The sequence below is a fragment of the Trichomycterus rosablanca genome, chromosome 14 (assembly GCF_030014385.1).
Source record: "Trichomycterus rosablanca isolate fTriRos1 chromosome 14, fTriRos1.hap1, whole genome shotgun sequence".
Taxonomy (NCBI): domain Eukaryota; kingdom Metazoa; phylum Chordata; class Actinopteri; order Siluriformes; family Trichomycteridae; genus Trichomycterus; species Trichomycterus rosablanca.
In genome coordinates, this window is record NC_086001.1 from 4,959,330 (window position 1) to 4,980,670 (window position 21,341).

Below are 21,341 nucleotides of genomic sequence, written 5' to 3' on the forward strand. Positions count from 1 at the left end.
GGTTGGCACGCTTGTGTGTGTGGGGTTTACTATTCTTAGCATTTAGGAACCCCTTTGAAGAGCAACACAGCGTCACACCAGCTACGACCGAGCGACAACACTTATTCTTTTGTAACGACACTTGTGGTAGAAACTACTTACTTTCAGCCTGGTCTCAGGATTCCTCACTGTAAGTATAACAAACTGAATGTGTCTATTGGGGGTGTGTGTCCAGCTAAATGTTATTTTTAACAACACAGCGCTGTTTAGCTAAAAGTGCAGGTGTGCTGGACTATTTTCAGCCACGTCTTTGGTCAGTTTAAAGGCAGGGTCACTGGAAAGTAACAGTGTTTGTGGCTACAGCGTCTGATTCAAATTTAAAATGGTATAACGTCATTACAGCATGGACAAGGACCGAGTAACCAGAACTCGTTCTTTTTTCTGTATTCTCCCCACACTAATTTACAAATAATTGACATGCTGTTAGCAATTGCAGTTTATACTTATACTTGTAGATTAACCTTTAAAGTGACTGACAGGTACTCAGACCACACCTTCCTCCCCCTGTATAGAAACTTTCAGGCCCAAAGCTTTACCAGTTTACTAAGTATTTTCTTTCATTTGCTTTTCAGACTCCTGCCTGTGTGTGGATCTCTGTGAGAAGTCCCCCTCGGTGGCCGGGCCATGCAAATGCAGGATTTGATTCGCCAGTTTCGGGTGGGTGAGCTGGTGGATTTCAGGCAGTATGTGCGCAGTTTACCTTCCAACACGCTGATGGGCATGGGGGCATTTGCAGCCATCACCACCTACTGGTATGCCACCAGACCGAGAGCCCTAAAACCACCCTGCGACCTTACCATGCAGTCTGTGGAGGTGCAGGTACAGACTTGTTAAATTTATATTTTATTTTCAAATATATTGCTTGTTTTTGATATTTTTCCCAAGATTGTGTTTATTATTTTATAAAATATAGTAAATTTTTAATATTTAATAATATTTTTATTATGATTATTTATTATGATTTTCTTTATTATTATTAGTTTTATTATTATTATCATTATTATGTAATATTAATATTTTATTATTATTATTACTTTTATTGTTATTACTATTTAATAATATTTGTATCATTATTTATTATTAATATTTTATTATTTATTATTATTAATTTTATTGTTATTATTATTTAATAATATTTTTTGTAAATTTGTGTGCGGTGCTAAGGTGGCACAGCAGTAAATTTCTGTAACCCACTACTGCTGAAATTCAGGGCTTGAATCCCTAGTGGTGCGGGGGGGGGGGGGGGGGGGGCGACACCCTGTGACAGAAGCTGGTTTACTAACAGGGTTAACCATAAACTGTCTGTCACATGACCAAAGTCATCTGATCTGTTTTGCATAGTTGTTAAGTGTTTGGCTGAAACTTGAAGTTGATGTTTAGACTGCAGAGCAAATTGAATTTTGCTACAAATTACAAGAAACTAAATCCAATTTTTGTATTTGCACACCGTGGTCACACTGACGTGCCTCAGCTGAGTAATGCAGAGGGTGCGAAGGACAGCGAGTTAGTTTTTTACCAACTTTGATGCTTTACATGAGGGCAGGGTGGCATGGTGGGTCAGTGGGTAGCACTGTCACCTCACAGCAAGAAGGTTCCTTGGTTTAATTCCCGGGTAAAGCGGTCTGGGTCTTTACTGTGTGGAGTTTGCATGTTCTCCCCGTGTCTGTGTGGCTTTCCTCTGGGAGCTCCGGTTTCCTCCCACAGTACAAAGACGTGCAAGTGAGGTGAACTGGAGATACAAAATTGCCCTTGACTGTGTTTGATATTAAAACTCGACCTGATGAATCTTGTGTAAGCAGTAACTACTGTTCCTTTCATTCATGTAACCAAAGTGTGTAAAACATGATGTTAAAATCCTAATAAATAAATAAAAACATGAGGGCAGAGTCTAGTCAGGGTCTCAGATTTGTGTTTTTACTTCAGGGTGAGAAATCCGCTCGCCGTTCTATCCTATTGGACGACGACAGGCTGATGACGCATATTTACGATGATGCGAAGACACTATACGAGGCATTTCTGCGTGGGCTCAGAGTGTCCAGTATGTAAATATTAAATGGATACATTTTTAGATCTGCATCTGCGCTTGTAAACAAGGTAATTTGCGTTTTTGTTTGTGTAAAGATAATGGCCCTTGTTTAGGATCAAGAAAACCTAAGCAGCCGTACGAATGGCTCTCGTATAAAGAGGTAAGTCCTGCCCCACCACATTGCAGACCACCCTAAGTCCTGTCTAGTATTCCTGCATGTCATGACATTAGATTTCTATGCGTCATGAAAAATCTGCTTCTCTTGGACAGCTTTCCACATTGTTTTGAAGTGTGTCTGTGGGAATTTTTGCAGAATAACTTGCTGCTTAGATAAATGTATGTCATTGGATGGTTATAAAATGAGATTATTTCCCCCACTGTGTGAGTAGGTTGTGGACGGAGCCGAGTTGATTGGATCTGGGTTGCTACACAAAGGTCACAGTCAAGCAGGAGACAAATACATTGGCATCTTTGCCCAAAACAGACCCGAGGTATGTACACACACACACACACTGTTCTTGGATAGAATTTTTTTTGACAGCTGGGTAATAAGTTCTCACTGGCCCATTTATACAGCCAGTCATGTGGCAGCAGCACAATAAAATCATACAGGGGTCAAGGAATTGGTTGGACATGGTTGTCGGTGCCAAAACAACTGGTTTTAGTATGTCAGAAACTGCTAATCAGAGTTTGCACAGGAGTTGTGCTTGTAAATAAAAGAAAAGAAAAAAAACATCCAGTGAGTGGCAGTTTGGCAGGCTAAAATGCCCTCAGAGAGGTTAGTGGAGATAGGTTACAGATAACACACTCTTCACAACTGGACCCAGACTTGTTAAAACTGGACAGAACAGCTGGGCACCCAGGTGGTGCAGCGAGATAATAAGCTAGCACACCAGCGCTGAGATTCTGAGCTTCTGGGTTTGAATCTCGGCTCTGCTATTGGACAACTGGGCGCCCTCTAGCAGACCAAAACTGCTGTGTGGGAAAAACCGGACTCTGTCCTGGCGTTAATCCCGCAGTGCAGGGTCCGCTCTTGTGCACAGTCTTCTCCATTTGGCGCGATCTAAGATGTCTTCTGGCGCTGCGTTGACAATCTTCATGTCTACATTGATACGATCCAGCCAACGCATCTTTGGTCGCCCCCTTGGGCGGCGCCCTTGAGGGCTCAGTTGCAGGGCTGTTCGGGCCACTGAATCTGCATTGCTCCGCATGACGTGTCCATACCAACGCAGCCTCGCCTCTCTCATCTTTTCTTGGATAGGGGCAATGCTCAGATGTTTTCGGACGTCCTCGTTGGTGATGTGATCCCGCCGTGTTAGCCCCAGACTCCACCTGAGCATCCGCATCTCCATGACATGGAGGGCTTGCTCGTGTTTTACCGATGCCGGCCAGCACTCGGTGCCGTAGAGGGCCACTGGGCGGACGACGGTCTTATATATTTTGGCTTTGAGATGGTCAGGCATATGGCGGTTGCAAAGCACTCCTGTGACTTGGCGCCACTTCAGCCATGCCGCGTTGACCCGGGCTCGGGCATCGGGAAGGGTGTTGCCATCGCTACTGATGATGGAGCCAAGGTATTTAAATTTTGTAGTCTTCTCCAAGTCTTCGTCGCCGATGCTGATGGTGCCGTTGGTCTGGGTGCCGCATTCCATGTATTCTGTCTTCTTGGTGTTGAGACGCATGCGGTAATCATCCAGACGGGTCTTCCATTGCTGGATTTGACCGGACTAAGAGGTGGGATTATCAACACTTTGTAAGGACCCTGGTTGCCCATGGCGCCTGTACAGAAAGTGGAATAGTGCAGAGGTCGGGGCGTGGCTCTACAGACTCGCAAATCTACTGAAGTATGGGAGAATAAGAAGGGATTGGTGGACCGCGCACACATCAGAGGGTGTGCCCTTCTTGCATGTTGTCGGGATCCCCAGGAGTGGATTGGTTATGATACACTGGGAGAAAAAGGGGGTAAAATGCATAACGAAATAAAAAAAAATGGCCAGGACAATTTAAGAAAATTAGAAAGGTCGTAGTGAAAAACAAAATGCTGTTTTAATAATGTAATATATTGGATAACTGATAACATTTGCTTGCTTCCTGTGGCTATAGTGGACTATTTCAGAGCTGGCCTGCTACACATACTCTCTTGTGGCTGTACCAATGTATGACACACTCGGCACAGAGGCCATCAGCTACATCATAGACAAAGGTTAGAACCCTCAAACACCACCATGTTGTTTATGTTGTTTACCTTGAGTATTTATCCCACTCATGTTATTGTGCCAAAAGCATCACCCACTTCCTCTATCCCTGTCTCCAGCTGTGATCTCTACAGTGATCTGTGACGTGGTGGAAAAGGCAAGGATAGTGCTAGACTGCGTGGCAGCTCGAGATCACAGCGTCAGGACCATCGTCATGATGGAGGAGTTCGACAACGAGCTCTCAAAAAGAGCAGAGAAAGAGGGTATCCTCATTATCAGCCTGAGACAGCTGGAGGCAAGTTCATTTACATCTGTGGCGTTTAGCAGACGCAACTTACAATTATGAATGAACACAAATCGAGCAATTGAGGGTTAAGGGTCTTGCTCAGAGGCCCAACAGTGGCAACTTGGCGATGGTGGGGCTTGAACCGGCAACCTTATGATTGACTGCTGCCCCAGTAAACTTTTTAAATATTCCTACAAACAAACACACATTTAGAAAGTAAACAAACCCATTATTTCTTCTTTTTTTCCAGGCTGTAGGCCGAGCCCATCGCAAGAGACCGCTGGTAAGCAGACCTGAGAATCTCCAGTTCAGAAATTGATTTGATTCAGAATCAAATACAACCAAATGACTCTGATTCGGAAAATGTGAGGTCATTTTAAAAACGCTTTGGGTGTTGCTTTATTTCTGTACTCATGTTCGGCTGGTGTGGTGGATCTGCTGTAGGCTCCTAAACCCAATGATCTGGCTCTGATCTGCTTCACCAGTGGAACTACAGGTACGTGTGTATGATTACTATGATTACTATTATGATGATTTTTTTTTTTAAGCGACCCACATTTTGTCCATGATTTTGACCCTCTGCTCTGATCTGTACAATCTGATCACACTGTGGTTTACAAGATGTAACATAAAGCCTCCACAAGAAGGCATTCTTGTACAAGTTTATTTAATTATTCTTATTTTTTTGTGACCTGAAAAACCCTGGCATAAGGAAACCCACCCAGACGTGGGAAGAACTTGTCAGAGTAGTAATTACACCACTGGTGATGAGAATGCTTTGTATAATGTGAAGGACTTGGTGGTGTGCACGGTGTTTCCATACAAGCTCAGCTGTGGACATTCAGTAGTAGTTACAAACTGCAAGAAGAAAGAATCAGAATGTGGAATTAAGGAGAAACGGTCACATTTGACTATTTTTATATCAGAACAGACATTTTTTCTCAAATCACATGTGATAAACAGCCAAATAGAGCCGTTCCAATGAAACCACAGTGTCAGTGACACGTATTAACATCTCGACTCTTGATGATTTATTGCATATGTTTATAGCCTGTTTTATATAGGCATGATGATGCCATTGGTCCAGTTTACCTTTTTGCAAAAGGTTTAAGCAGCTATAAAATTTTATTTTAAGCTCTGCTTTATTATATTATTTTCATTCATTAATTTATTGTCTGTTTTGCTTTTATCCTGGTCAATATTGTGGTGGGTCTGATTCACTGGTTGAAAGGCAGGAAACACCCTGGACAGGTCACCAGTTCATCACAGGGCACACACACACACACTGCATGTTTTTGGACATGTGGAAGGAAACCGGAGCTCCCACAGAAAACCCTTATGGACACAGAGAGAACATGCAGACCCCACACAGATAGGACCCTGGCCAGGGAATCGACCCACTGTGGCACTTCATTTTCTTATTTATAAAAATAGACAAAAGCTACTGTCCCTCTTTATTCAGAAATCATCTACATGATCATTCCATAATCATTTGTATTGTCCATATGAACATACACACTATAAAAATATTTAAATTTTTTTCAGGTACTCCGAAAGGTGCTATGCTAACACACGGTAATGTTATTTCTAACTGCTCGGCCTTCACTCGAATAATTGAGGTAAATAAAATCATCTACAGGTTTTTTACTTAATTGGATGTGAGATGTTGTAAAATACAATGTTGTGAAAAAGTAACCATCCGTTTTCTGATTTTCCTCTGTTTTACATTTGTCCCACTGGATGATTTTCAGATAAACAAAACAAAAACTCATATTACACACCTAATTAAATCATTATTATTTTAGATCATTTTAGCTTTACAGAAGAGCTTTAATTCAAACCTGCTGCTGATTTTCCTTCATGAGCTGCTCATTTCAGGCCTCACCACAGCATCCCTATTGGATTTAAGTAACTTCAACTTGGCCTGATCATTGCACAACTCAATTTCACCTCAGCTTCAGCTCATGGACTGATGGTTTTATATTTTGTTCAAGGATTTTTAAATAGAAAAGGTAGAATTTATATGAAATGCAATATCAAGATCCTGACCATCACACCACTGCCACAATGTTGGAGCATTTGTAGAAATAAATCCAGTTAACAGGTTAACAGTTCTTTCTCTTTGCTGTCTTCTTATGAATCATATTTTTGTTTAGCCTGTTTTAAATAGTGAAAACATGAACACTGACCTTGCTCGAGACTCAAGACATCCCATCATGGATTTATAACTTTTAGCTGCCCTCAGTTTGGAGATAATGGCTCTCACTGTGGTTTGGTTGAGTCCTAGAGCCTTAGAAATGGCTTTGTAACTTTTTTTTTACTTAGAGTATGGTTCAAGTTAAGATATGTATATTCTGCAGTGGCACTTAAATCAAGCTGTGTTGTGTTTAGATAGCTAAATGGATTTGTTATTTTGATTCGCTAAACTGCTCGATTGAATATCCAAGGAGGCAGTTACTTTTTCCACACCACTGTACATTACCCTTCAAATGTATCTGCCTGCCTGTTTAGCTACTTTCTGTCTGCCTCATTTTCCTCTCTGCTGTATGCTGTGTACCGTGGTTGTGTTTGTGTGTGTGTGTGTGTTTAGGGAAAGATGGGACTAAATCGTCATGATGTTCTGATCTCCTTCCTGCCTTTGGCTCACATGTTTGAGAGAGGGGTGGAGGTACGATGTGATTTACCCTGCGATGTGTGTGTGTGTGTGTGTGTGTGTGTGTGTGTGCGCATGTGTGTGTTACAGAAACACTGCATGCTCAACCCTACTGATTTCCACATATCGTACCTCCCCCTCGCCCACATGTTCGAGAGACTCGTAGCGGTATGTATACAAATGTTAACTAATTAATTTCTTCATTTATTTATTAGCAATCAGGATCGTAGTGGTTGCCACCTTAGTAGTTGTTCATAATTATAGTGCGCCACCTGAGTGCCTACTTTTGAAGTCACTCTGGAAAAAGAGCTTATTAAATATTATAAATGTAACAGTACAAACATAAGGGGCCAGAACTTTTTATTTCCTAGAATGCAAATTTCTTTTTTCTTTTTTTTGGCTGCTCCCTGTACTTTAGGGGTCGCCACAGCAATCGTTAAACCCACCTGATCTGGTACAGTTTTTTCTGACTTTATTTTACCAGGCCTTGGGATCTGCTCTGAGAGCGCACCTCCCAATGCCGACATCTCAGACAAAGCCAATAATGACAGTATAGTTGCCCGAGTGGTCGATGGCGCTGCTGAGATTTGAAGATTTAAAGTGGGCTTGCATGTCTTACCGCTGTGCCATCCGAGCGCCCGCTTCATTTTTTGCAATTTTGTATGTACACACAATTTTTTACAGATGTTTTCTTTGTTTGTAGATGAGCATTTTGATGCACGGAGCAAGGATTGGTTACTTTCAGGGTGATATTCGAACGCTGATGGACGATCTAAAGACCCTCAAACCCACCGTGTTTCCCGTCGTACCACGACTGCTCAACCGCATGTTTGATAAGGTAAACACATGAATGCGTACATGCTGTGGCATTGGCTTCTAATTCATCTTTAGTGATTAATAATGTTTTTATTGATATATTATTTTGCCAAGCTCCACAGAAGACCAAAAATGGCTTGATCATAGTTCATTGCTAATCTCATCGACCCAATTAAAGGTATCACCAGGGAATCGAACTTTGCCCTCCTCTGCAGGGTGCAAATTAGAATTGGACTTATTCTTTATCTGTACGTTTATTTTAAATCACCGTACAGGCAACCTCATCATTCTTGCCACACTTGGTAAAGATGTATTTCTAACTCTTATCAAAACTAAATTAACGCTCGTATGTTCTCAGATTTTTGGACAGGCTAACACCCCGCTAAAGCGCTGGCTGCTGGACTTCGCCACCCGGAGGAAAGAATCAGAATTACGCAGCGGTGTTGTTAGGAAGGACAGCATGTGGGACAAACTCATCTTCAGTAAAGTCCAGGTAAGAACAGAGGGAAAAAAAGGAATCAAGGAATCTAACAAGTGAATTTAGATTCAGTTTTGTCCCTGTAAAAGATGTGAAATTCCACGTTAAACTGCATCTACAGTTTTTCAATGAATTTTTTTTTTACATTAGTGTCTAGTGTGAATAGAAATTAGAAGAGAAAGCAGGCAACATTTTGCACAAACTTTTAATTTGTTGAAATTTGACATGTAGTTTAAGTCTACAGCTTTTTTGACCTCTGAAGGGCCGATGCTTCATTTTATTGTTATGTATTTTATAAATCTGTTAGCATGGTGGCTGAAACACCTGGATTTAATCATTTAGAAGGGGTGTAACAAAAACAAAAGCCAGCGCCCAGGTGTTGCAGCGAGATTTACTGCTAGCACTCTAGCACTGGGATTTTGAGCTCCGCTACCGGGCACAATTAGCAAGTGCCTGCTGTGTGGGAAAAAGACCGAACTAGAAAATGGGGTGGGGTCTTCAACGCTGTGCAAGGACCCTGGTTGCCCAGGGCACCTGTAGAGAAGAGGAGGAGCGCAGAGATCGGGGCGTGGCTCTTCGTGTGAGAATAAGAAGGGATTGGTGGAGAATAAAAAGGAATTGGTGGAGTGTGTATCAGGTGAAGATACCCTCCTTGGATGCCATCTGGGTCTCTAGCAGCGACAGATGGACTGGCTGCACTAAATTGGAAGAACAATGCATTAAAAAATATGAAAGCCAATTTTTAGATTAAGTAAAAGATTTTTTTGATTTATAAAAAGCAAGAGTGGCTTTTTATATCTAGACATTTCTACAAACAATTCAAACTAAATCTAAACTAATATTCAGCTTACGATTGGTGATAAACATATAGCTTGGGATCTCCTTCCCCAGGTGAGCCTGGGTGGGCGTGTCAGGCTAATGATTACTGGTGCCGCCCCCGTTTCGCCTACTGTTCTGACATTCCTGCGAGCTGCTCTGGGATGCCAGGTATGTCTGTGGAAATCACAACTACATCATCACTCATTATTTTTATTTCTATCAGTTCATCATAGGACCAGTGTGGCTACAGGCAGCTCAAATCAATTTTAAGCTGGATTGATCTTTTGTAGTCCGGATGGTTGAGCAAAAGTTTAAACATCAGCATGTTTGGTTGTGTCTGAGGGAGAGAGGTTGATAGGGTTCCTCAGTGCTGCTGCAAAATGCTGGTGGATAATAAACAGAGGGCTTAACATTACTTACCCAGATGGCATCCAAGGAGGGTATCTTCACCTGATACACACTCCACCAATTCCTTTTTAGGGCCTGTGGTAGCCTAGTGGGTAGGGCTTTGGGCTATCAACCGGAAGATTGGCGGTTCAAATCCAGGCTCTGCTATGTAGCCACTGTTGGGTCCTTGAGCAAGGCCCTTAACCCTGTCTGCTCCAGGGGCGCCGTAAGTTGGCTGACCCTGCGCTCTGACCCCAGCTTCCAACACCAGCTGGGATATGCGAAGAAAGAATTTCATTGTACTGTACATCTGTATATGTATATATGACAAATAAAGGATATCTTTCTACTCACCACAAGCGATGTGAAAGATATGGATTGACACTGCACACCTCTCGTAGGTGGCATGTAATAGACAGCATTTAGCTGATTAATACGGTTTGAGAAATTAAGGATTAAGTGCTATGTTCAGGGGCCCAACTCTGGCAGCCTGGCAGTGGTCAAGCATAAACCAACCTTGCTATTACTAGTCCGGTACCTTAATCACTATGCTACCACAACCGTATTACATCTTCCATTACTAAGGGATCCATGTTAGGAGATTTGGCCCATCAGGCTTTGACATTAAATTCCAGCTTTGTAAAGTGCATGCTGTACTGTTTTGTAGTAATTGAGGTATAGAGGTGCTCGTTGTGTGGTTGTCTTTGTGGCTCGTTTGAAGTGTAAAGACCCGGTAAAGTGTAATCACTTTGTCAGTAAGCTTTCACTTGCGATCACTGTTCCTTTTTGCTTTGTGTCCATGTCTGACATTTGCTACTACAGTTTTTAAGATTTTTACCCTTGGACCACAGCACCTACTAAATAGTGTGTTAAAATCTTTGTTAGTTGCCTCGTGTTGCTTTAAAATCTCACAAATCAAAAATCAGAGCTGGTTTGACCGACTGTGATGATGCCGGCGTGTGTGATGTGTTGACAGTTTTATGAAGGGTACGGACAGACCGAATGCACTGCAGGATGTAACATGTCTTTGCCGGGAGACTGGACAGCAGGTACCACAACACACACTTTGACTCCTAACACAAATTCAGGAGCCTATCCCAGCTTAATAATGCGCGCAAGGCACACAGTAACACCCTGGACGGGATGCCAGTCCATCGCAGGGCAAACACACACACACACACATTCACTTATAGGGCAATTCAGTGTCTCAAATTAACCTGACTGCATGTTTTTGGACTGTCGGAGGAAACCAGAGCACCCGGAGCAAACCCATGCAGACACAGGGAGAACATGCAAACTCCACACAGAAAGGACCCAGGACCCTCTTGCCATGAGGCGACAGTGCTACCCACTGAGCCACCGTGCCACCCATATTACATATTGTGATTTCAAAAAGTCATTGCCCACTTTTCCACTGCCTTTTGTTATTTTAGTCAGTTCAGTCCCTTTAAAATACATCCTTATCCAAAAATGTGGACACTCTTGGTCAGTTTCTATGTTTTTATTTCATTTTATGTAATAATCAGTTAACTCGGTGCGTTTTTGTTTATTTGCTAAAATAAAAAAAAATTAATAATATTTATATACTTATTTCTCATATTCTTTAGATGTGATTATAACACCTAAATGTGACAATAAAAAATAATGTCCACATACTTTTGACCGTATAGTGTGTGAATAAGTCATCCTTCTTTTTAGGTCACGTAGGTCCTCCTATGCCGTGTAACTACGTAAAGTTGGTGGACGTAACAGAGATGAACTACAGTGCAGCTAAAGGGGAGGGTGAGGTGAGCGTCCACTCAGTTTAACCACACTGATGAGTAAATGCTACAGATGTGAGAATCTCTCGACCTCGCCGGCTTTTTTAACTGTGTGTATTGTGTAGGTGTGTGTGAAAGGACCAAACGTGTTCCAGGGTTACCTGAAGGACCCGGAGAAGTCGGCGGAGGCTGTTGATAAAGACGGCTGGCTGCACACCGGCGATATCGGCAAGTGGCTCCCGGTAAATTCAACACCGTATGAATAAACGCTCATAAAGCTTGTATAGACCGGTATGCATGTTTCAAATCCAAACCCAGATCTCTGAGAAAAGTATGTGCCCCTCTATTCTACATGAACCTGTGTTACTGTGTGCTTAAATAGTGCTGGTTTTTAGGAATCATCTGCTTGTTTTAACATCTATACTGGGTTCAAACCAGGACGTTGACTAGGCTACTCCAAAACCAAAAATTCTGTTTCATTTCAGCCATTTAGTAGACAAGTTGTCAGCTTTAGTAGTTTTGGCTAATTGCCTGCGGCATAATTCAACATACTTCAGCATCAACTCACAAACAGATGACCTTACATTCCCACAATAATGGCAAGTTATCCAGGTCCTGATCGAGCTAAGCAATCCCACACCATCACACTATCCTAGCTGCCAATTTTGATTTGTCTCTTCAACGAACGTCATCTCAAAAGATGTTTCTCTTGGTCAGCTGTGGTTTCCTTTTTGCTACACGTCTAGAACTCAAGTGATATGGCTGTTGGATAACTTTGTTTCTTAAATGTAAAAACAATCATAGAATATAAAGTAAATTGTACAAAACTGTTTCACTTTGCTTTGTTACAGAATGGAACCCTAAAGATCACAGACAGGAAGAAGCACATCTTTAAGCTGGCGCAGGGCGAGTACATCGCTCCGGAAAAGATCGAGAACATCTATATCCGCAGTGACCCTGTGGCCCAGGTCTTCATTCATGGAGACAGTCTGCAGGTCTGATAAAAAAAAAGAAACTGTTTTATACCATAAATGTAGTCATTCTTTGACAGAGTTAGGTAACTAATATTCACAGCTGGGTGTCACTGTGTGGTGCTGCTCACTTATGCTATAAAAGCAGCCCTTATAACAGTGATATAAATGTAATGCTTAAAAGGTGTCACAAACTGAACACCTTTAAGACAAACTGGAACGTTGATTATGAGTCAGGTCTTTTTATCCAGCATTAAGGTCTGACCTTACAAATGCTTTTAACTCAATGGTCCAAAATTCTCATAGATAGATTTCTATTCAGGAGGGTGCAGGTCTCAAATGGATGGACTCTTCAGTCGATAGCACAGAAACTCAATACTAATGCCTATGGTTTTAGAATAGGACAAGCTCATGGTGAGGCGTCCACATGCTTCTGGTCATTTATTGTCTTTTGTTACGTATGTACAGTGTATCACAAAAGTGAGTACACCCCTCACATTTCTGCAAATATTTCATTATATCTTTTCATGGGACAACACTATAGACATGAAACTTGGATATAACTTAGAGTAGTCAGTGTACAGCGTGTATAGCAGTGTAGATTTACTGTCCTCTGAAAATAACTCAACACACAGCCATTAATGTCTAAATAGCTGGCAACATAAGTGAGTACACCCCACAGTGAACATGTCCAAATTGTGCCCAAATGTGTCGTTGTCCCTCCCTGGTGTCATGTGTCAAGGTTCCAGGTGTAAATAGGGAGCAGGGCTGTTAGATTTGGTGTTTTGGGTACAATTCTCTCATACTGGCCACTGGATATTCAACATGGCACCTCATGGCAAAGAACTCTCTGAGGATGTGAGAAATAGAATTGTTGCTCTCCACAAAGATGGCCTGGGCTATAAGAAGATTGCTAACACCCTGAAACTGAGCTACAGCATGGTGGCCAAGGTCATACAGCGGTTTTCCAGGACAGGTTCCACTCGGAACAGGCTTCGCCAGGGTCGACCAAAGAAGTTGAGTCCACGTGTTCGGCGTCATATCCAGAGGTTGGCTTTAAAAAATAGACACATGAGTGCTGCCAGCATTGCTGCAGAGGTTGAAGACGTGGGAGGTCAGCCTGTCAGTGCTCAGACCATACGCCGCACACTGCATCAACTCGGTCTGCATGGTCGTCATCCCAGAAGGAAGCTGACGCACAAGAAAGCCAGCAAACAGTTTGCTGAAAACAAGCAGTCCAAGAACATGGATTACTGGAATGCCCTGTGGTCTGACGAGACCAAGATAAACTTGTTTGGCTCAGATGGTGTCCAGCATGTGTGGCGGCGCCCTGGTGAGAAGTACCAAGACAACTGTATCTTGCCTACAGTCAAGCATGGTGGTGGTAGCATCATGGTCTTGGGCTGCATGAGTGTTGCTGGCACTGGGGAGCTGCGGTTCATTGAGGGAAACATGAATTCCAACATGTACTGTGACATTCTGAAACAGAGCATGATCCCCTCCCTTCGAAAACTGGGCCTCATGGCAGTTTTCCAACAGGATAACGACCCCAAACACAACCTCCAAGATGACAACTGCCTTGCTGAGGAAGCTGAAGGTAAAGGTGATGGACTAAACCCAAATGAGCACCTGTGGCGCATCCTCAAGTGGAAGGTGGAGGAGTTCAAGGTGTCTAACATCCACCAGCTCCATAATGTCATCATGGAGGAGTGGAAGAGGATTCCAGTAGCAACCTGTGCAGCTCTGGTGAATTCCATGCCCAGGAGGGTTAAGGCAGTGCTGGATAATAATGGTGGTCACACAAAATATTGACACTTTGGGCACAATTTGGACATGTTCACTGTGGGGTGTACTCACTTATGTTGCCAGCTATTTAGACATTAATGGCTGTGTGTTGAGTTATTTTCAGAAGACAGTAAATCTACACTGCTATACAAGCTGTACACTGACTACTCTAAGTTATATCCAAGTATTATTTCTATAGTGTTGTCCCATGAAAAGATATAATAAAATATTTGCAGAAATGTGAGGGGTGTACTCACTTTTGTGATACACTGTATGTGAGGCTTAACCGGTCTTCTGCATTTATTAGGCATGTTTAGTCGGCATTGTGGTTCCCGATCCTGACTTCCTGCCAGGATGGGCCAAAAGACGAGGAATAGAAGGATCCTACCTAGACCTGTGTAGGAACAAGGTAATTCGTTTTATCATGTGATCACACTGTATAACGCTTCACTAGCTCGGGACATCATCGAACACTAAACTACTATCAGGACAGACTCATGGAGTCTGTTTATGAAGACTATACTACATATCTGTTATTATTTAACACTACAACAGCTTAGTATATCACATATTACATATCTCATCTAAAATATTTAATGCTAGGATACTTCTTAAGTTTTTTTTATGACATACTACACTACATTTTTATTCTATTTATTCAATTACATAATGTGTACAACATTACTTGTTTACTTGAATTCTTTGTACTTTAATACTTTTTGCTTTAATGTACCTGGAGCTGCTGTAATAACTGACTTTCCCTATGAGATTAATAAAGTTATCTATCTATCTATCTATCTATCTATCTATCTATCTATCTATCTATCTATCTATCTATCTATCTATCTATCTATCTATCTATCTATCTATCTAACCAACTAACTAACTATCTATCTATCTACCTATCTATCTAACCAACTAACTAACTATCTATCTAACCAACTATCTATCTAACCAACTAACTAACTATCTAACTATGTAAATGGCAGTTACACTTCATTTTACACTGGAACACTCCTGGATCGTGACTGCTTGGTTTTGTTTGTTTGGACAGGAGGTGAAAAATGCCATTCTGGAGGACATGGTGCACTTGGGAAACGAGGGTGGATTAAAGTCATTTGAGCAGGTTAGCTGATGCTATCGTTGGACTGTAAAATGTTATGAAACTTAGTCATTTACAGGTCCATGTTTATTCACTGTGTTTTGTATTTCTGTGGATCCAGGTGAGGGACATTTTGCTCCATCCAGAGATGTTCTCTGTGCAGAACGGCCTCCTCACGCCCACTCTGAAAGCCAAGAGAACCCAACTAAGAACCCGCTTTAGGGAACACATCGACTACATGTACGCCAAGATCAAGATGTGACAAAAACAGCCACAAAAAGACTGGCCGTAATTATAATGATGACCACAAGGTAGAAGTACTGTCCATTTAATTTAAAGATTCGAGGTCATTTAGCCTTAGGTATTGAAGTAACCACAGACAGTGCCTTTAAGCATTTAGCCCTCCAAACTATTTTGATATTTTATTATATGGTCAAATGTATTTGGACACTTGATCATGAGCTTATTGGACACCCCATTTCAAAACCTTGGGCATTAATGTATGGTTGCCCCCCTTTTGTGGCTACGACAGCCTCCAATTCACTGGGAAGGCTCACTGGAAAGGCTTGTCACAAACTTTGTCCACACATTTTGGTCCCACTTGATCAAAACCCCATTTTTTGAAATAGAGCCAACGCCAGTCAATGTCCAGTTCTTGTGATGCCTCATTAGGTTTGGTTGGTCGGAGATGGGAGTTTGTGTTTTCTCTTCTTCAAGCCCTCGTGGTAAAATGGTATAAATTATAAGCACAATTCATAAATCCTTAATGATGTACATTTTCACATCATTTAAAAGCATTTTCAAATGGACAAACTGGCCTAAAAACCCATTTGTGAGGTCAGGCACTGACTTTGGATGAGAAGATCTGGCTCACTATCAACATTCCAATTTATCCCAAAAGTGTCCAGTGTTAATAGGGGTTGAGGTCAGGACTCTGCAGGCCACTCAAGTTCCTCCAAACACAGTAAGCCATGGACCTACGAACCTTGTTTCACACATAAGCGGAAGAAGAAACAGCCTTTAAATAATTGTAGCCTGAAAGTTTGGCAGTGGTTGTGGCTAAAACACCTGAAATCAATGAATGTGATATAAAATGCATATCACAGTTGTCTGTCTGTCTGTCAAAATTAGCCTCAGGCAAAACATCATGATCGGGCTGTTTGGTAGTAATGATAAAACTGTCCAAATGACACAATGCAGACATTTTACATGCTGTAAGGGGGGTTTTGGACTTGTCTTGCTGTAAAACACAGTAGAGACTGGAAGTCTAGTCAGGATTATTGGAGAAATGAATAGTGCACAATACAAAATGAATGGAAAATGATTTGCCCCATGCCAGAAACATGTATTATTTTATTAAAATAATGCAAGCAGGCAATCACAGTGTGTGCTGTAGTAATGTATGCATGTTAGCCTGCTTAACTAAAACTCACTATAAAAATAAAAACATCAGTCAAGTCTCACAAGTGAGGAAACGAAGAATTAAAAACTCTTTGTACAGGAGCTGAATGTGAATAATGATGCACTAGAGATGGATGTTGTGCTGATTTTTACCTTGGGTTGAGATACTGTAAAAAAAATACACAATACAACATGTGAAGCCATTATGCCATTTCTTTCATGTTTTTTTTTTATTACAGGGTACAGACAATGAAAAAAAGCACATACACAATGATAGAAAGTACAGTAAATGTTCTATTATAAATAAAAAGCTAGTTTAGTCTGGACCTGGATCTTGCAAGCCAGTAAAGCAGTTTAGCAAAATAACGATGGTCTGTGCATGCAGTGACTCGTGACACTGTTGGCTCAGTAAAGGACACTTGAGGTCATTTGATTGTTCAAACTGTGTTTTATTGTAGCAGGAACCTAAATAAAGAGAACTTGCAGCCAATTTCTACTTTCATTTTGAGACCGCCATGACTTAACAGTCAGCAAATTGCAAAGTTGATGGCTAACATCTGCTTTTTTGAGTCATTTAGAGCCAACTGACTGCAAGGAAAGAAACAGGATGATTGACGGGGAAACAGAAATAATGACGCTTCTTCCCAGAGTTTAGCCGAGACTTAACTGTCAGTCACAAGTTTTGTTTTTCTTGTTAAATATTGCAATGTTTCATATTCAGCATGATCTAGGTCATTTATCTTTAACGTAACTAGGCTGTGTTTACAGGCTGTGTTTAAAGGTAAACAAAGATTGAATTACATCTTTACCAGAGAGCTGTGGGACTTTATCTAAACATCACATGCTCTTGGTGGACACAGTAGTGTGCAGCATAATTAAAAACCAAACACTTGATTGAATAATGCATAAATGGGAAATGTGTAGGACAGAGGCACACGTGGTTGGTTGTCAGCTCATTTTTGAATACTAATCTAACAGCAAAAGACACAAAACAGCACCTCGTAGGTAAATAGATCATATAAAGGGTTTAACAAACATAAGATCAAGTTAAAGACCAACAGTTATATCTGGCTATCAAGTTTTTTGGGCAATTAAGCAACTGTATATTTATATTACTATATTCTTCAGATTGTCATTAACTGACACTATAACATAAGTGATCTGATCTTTATTGTCGTCGGTCATAAACTGAGTTAGTAAAAACAATTAAATTCTTTAAACACTCAAGCTTTATGCAGAAATAGCCAAACGTGAATGCTCCTCTTTATACCAAACAATTCACTGTCAATTCAGTCAATGTCCTGGTTGTTTAAACCAGTGATCCCCAACCTTTTTTGCACCACGGACCGGTTTCATAGAGGTATAATTTCACTGACCGGCAGGGGTGGGAGGATTTTATATAGAGAATACTATAAGAACTATACAATGGATTTTTTTTTTGCTGCAATGAGACGCTGCTCCCACCTAGTGGTGATTGGGGACAATAACACCCAAAATGTTTCGGAAATGTAATTGCTAATCTCGGTAATAAATGACTCGGTGCGTGGCCCGGTGGTTGGGGACCACTGGTTTCAACAACTCGCATATTTGAAAACCACAGTCATTAAAATATGGTTACTAAGTTGTTAATTCCCTGATTAGATCTAGGTCTTAGATCTTATAATGCCTGGTTTAACAATGTAAGAATATCAGTGGTCTTGTTTAACATTTAAATAAATACACAAAGCTAACACATACAAAACTCCCTTAACGTAATGCTACATAAAACATTTCCATGCACTGATCTCTTAACAGATCCTACTTAGATGCAACTATTCAAAGGTAGACTAGGCTTGGTGTAACACTCCTCACGCAGTTACAAATGGAATAAAGGCTCAGACAAAATGAGCGTTCTACCCGAGAAAATACCAGATCCTGCATTCCAATGCTGACTTCCCACGGACCTGAGCATATATTAAGTGTGAATCAACTATACCTTACACAAGTGTCCACAAAAGCAGGGCTGCATAACGAGAAACATATTTTATGTTGTTAAATAGAATGCACATTATAATAATACAATTGTATATAATTATACAATCATGGCCTTGGAACATGTTAAGATGACGAAGCTCCACTCAGACCAAAAGTATGTGGCAGCATGAACATGACATTGTGTTACTCAATATTAATGCATAATTTCCAACGTGCGTTTCGAAAGCTTTCCACAAAAAAGCATCTGTTGGAATTTGTGCCAATTCACTTTAAAAAGCATGTTTAAGGTCGGACACTGAAGTTGGACGTGATCCCTGGTAACTGGCATTTCAATTAATTGCAGGTCATTTGAGTTCCACAAACCTAAACTTGTAACTCGTGTCTTTATATAATTGATCTTATACACCGGTTAAGAATGGCTGTGATGGAAACACCTGAACTCTAAGTAATTAGAGAGGGTGTTTACATTCTTTTGACCATATAGTGTACTTGGTATCCATATTTCCAGCTGCCTAGCTAGTGTTCTCCCACTTGTAAGCAGTTAGCAGTGAAGATGTCAGATTTGTAACATTTTAATGCTGCTTTGATCAAGGAAAAATGAAGAAGGGAAGTAAATGGTGGTGTTATCAGTACTGGAATGCAGGTAAAATTATGCCCAGTAGTATCATTTACATCTATCAGTGAAATGATTAAATATGAAATGTTGGTTTAGCACCTGATGTTGATATTCAGCATCACAAACACACAGTGAAATATATAACAGCAGAGGAAACAGACAATAGTTTATAAAATGTAACAGCTCAATGTTTTCACAATGGCTCATGCTGCCCCCCATTCCCCCCTCCCTGAAGCACTACTATGAAATGCCCATGGCTTATTTCCAAGTCATGTTCTATCCCTTTAAAATCCAAAAAGCCACAATCAGATTCCTAAAGCCACAATCAGATTCCTAAAGCCACATTTCCCCTAATTCATATAAATTTTTCAACCTCAGGTAGTAGCTGCTGCTGCTTTGAAACTGTGAAATGTTCTAATTTCAAAAAAACTCAAAATGTTCTAATGTTATTGGTTGAAATCGGTTTGAAAAAAGCTGCCAAGAATAGACGACGACCTGATCAGTATGTATACAGCTAGAATGCCGACAGCACCACAAAATCTTATCCAAAAATCGTATCGTACTATTTACACTACCTAGTCCATGAACTGTACAGGCGAGTTGCCTTACAATTCTTCAGGTCTGTAATCTTTAAGCCGGTATGAATGTTTGCCATTTCAGACTATCTGTCTTGTATGATTGCAATGCTGGTGGTAATGTTAAACTACAGCTGTGTGATTTTACCTCCACATTCGTAATAGTTAGTGGCACCATTCCTCACAGCCTAAACCTCTCATAACTTCTCTTCTCATAGCTACCCAGCACAGCCGTGGTGATGTGGGCTTACAGACTTTTGACTTGCTCTGTGTATTTAATTTTGGATTTGTCTGGTTCTGTTATTAGTGCTTTAGACTATGGAGACTTGGGGTCCATGAAGTCCTTGTGGATGTCGATTGAATTGGTTAGACAGATGGCAGTGATTGCCCATTTGTTGCCTGTCCACTTTGTCACTTCCACTTCTACCCTATACATCAATTTATTTGTTTATTTATTAGGATTTTAACGTCGTGTTTTACACACTTAGACAGGTAGTTACTGGTTACACAAGATTCATCAGTTCAAGTTCTAATGTCAAACACATTCATGATTTTCAAAATTCAAAATTTTGTATCTCTAATTCACCTCACTTGCATGTACTGTGGGAGGAAACAGAAGCTCCTGAAGGTAACCCACACAGACACGGGGAGAACATGCAAACTCGGCACAGAAAGGACCCGGACCGCTCCACCTGGGAATCTAACTCAGGACCTTCTCGCTGTGACCCACCGAGTCACCGTGCTGTCCCCCATCCATCGATAAACAATGTATCCAAGTCTCCATAGTCAGAAAAGCAATACTAACAGAACAAGATCTAATCCAAAACCAACTAATGGGCTGCAGTTAATAAATGCACTTAATATACCAAGGGTTGTCAACTCTTGCAATAGACTGTATACAAAATGATCAATAACTAACCTTGAGTTGCAGCACCACTCTACATGCTGATGTTTTGAGGTACAGATGACCTAAATTTTAAACATACACCCCTATTCCCTTTGTAGAAAATGTTCTATTGCTATGTCAGTGACCTCCCTTTTAAGAAATGTAATGTGGCTGTGTCAGTACTTATTCATTCCATTGACCTGATTGTGGGCTCAGAAGTACAGTTAGACTTAAGGAGTAAAGTACATCTCTTTGGTGAGCATGGAGACGATACAGGGGATCTGCTTCCTGGCGTTGAAGCCGGGCATGTTGGAGGCAGACTCGAAGTCGTACGCCACCTTGTGGTTGACGCGGGCGAGGATGTGCATCAGCTCCAGTTCCCTGCCGTGTTCAGCCAACATCTCGCACAGTGACTGGATGAACCACGAACCAGTCATGGTGTTCCTCCAGGAGTAGTAGCCTACACGACAAACAAGACTGGTGTTCACGTTTAATAGTGATGAACATAAGGACATTTTAGATCCTGGACAGTGCAGGTTACAATACTACGAAAAGTAATTGCGCCTTCTTCT

The 21,341-nt window shown here is 41.2% G+C and overlaps 2 protein-coding genes across 6 annotated transcripts in view; one reads left to right on the plus strand and one right to left on the minus strand.

Moving 5' to 3' along the window:
• Positions 1–16,924, plus strand: acsl1a (acyl-CoA synthetase long chain family member 1a). 3 transcript variants are annotated; one of them, XM_063008513.1, is made up of 21 exons: positions 6–169; positions 612–858; positions 1,963–2,077; positions 2,161–2,225; positions 2,455–2,556; positions 4,169–4,268; positions 4,380–4,555; positions 4,797–4,829; positions 4,991–5,042; positions 6,092–6,165; positions 7,137–7,214; positions 7,903–8,037; positions 8,374–8,508; positions 9,385–9,480; positions 10,676–10,748; positions 11,398–11,486; positions 11,585–11,701; positions 12,311–12,454; positions 14,523–14,624; positions 15,270–15,341; positions 15,439–16,924. In XM_063008513.1, exons 2-21 carry the CDS (start codon positions 664–666, stop codon positions 15,577–15,579), a joined length of 2,094 nt encoding a protein of 697 aa, XP_062864583.1. In that variant the 5' UTR covers positions 6–169; positions 612–663; the 3' UTR covers positions 15,580–16,924. The 3 variants fall into 3 exon arrangements, with proteins under 3 accessions (XP_062864585.1, XP_062864583.1, XP_062864584.1); XM_063008514.1 differs by lacking the exon at positions 9,385–9,480 and having other exon boundaries at positions 8–169; XM_063008515.1 differs by lacking the exons at positions 14,523–14,624; positions 15,270–15,341; positions 15,439–16,924 and having other exon boundaries at positions 1–169; positions 11,585–11,687; positions 12,311–12,448.
• The window catches only part of casp3a (caspase 3, apoptosis-related cysteine peptidase a), a 12,169-nt gene continuing 7,741 nt past the window's right edge, over positions 16,914–21,341 (minus strand). For all 3 annotated transcript variants that reach the window (XM_063008516.1, XM_063008517.1, XM_063008518.1), the window contains one exon: positions 16,914–21,229. In XM_063008516.1, the coding sequence (XP_062864586.1) occupies positions 21,000–21,229 (230 nt within the window). In that variant the 3' untranslated portion in view covers positions 16,914–20,999. The remainder of the gene's footprint in view (positions 21,230–21,341) is intronic.

Bases quoted from the DNA above. Each gene is read 5' to 3' on its own strand.
- acsl1a (XM_063008513.1), top strand. From the start codon at position 664: ATGCAAATGCAGGATTTGATTCGCCAGTTTCGGGTGGGTGAGCTGGTG. The intron at 5,043-6,091 runs GTACGTGTGTAT...AATTTTTTTCAG, and splicing joins CTTCACCAGTGGAACTACAG to GTACTCCGAAAGGTGCTATG. The intron at 15,342-15,438 runs GTTAGCTGATGC...CTGTGGATCCAG, and splicing joins GATTAAAGTCATTTGAGCAG to GTGAGGGACATTTTGCTCCA.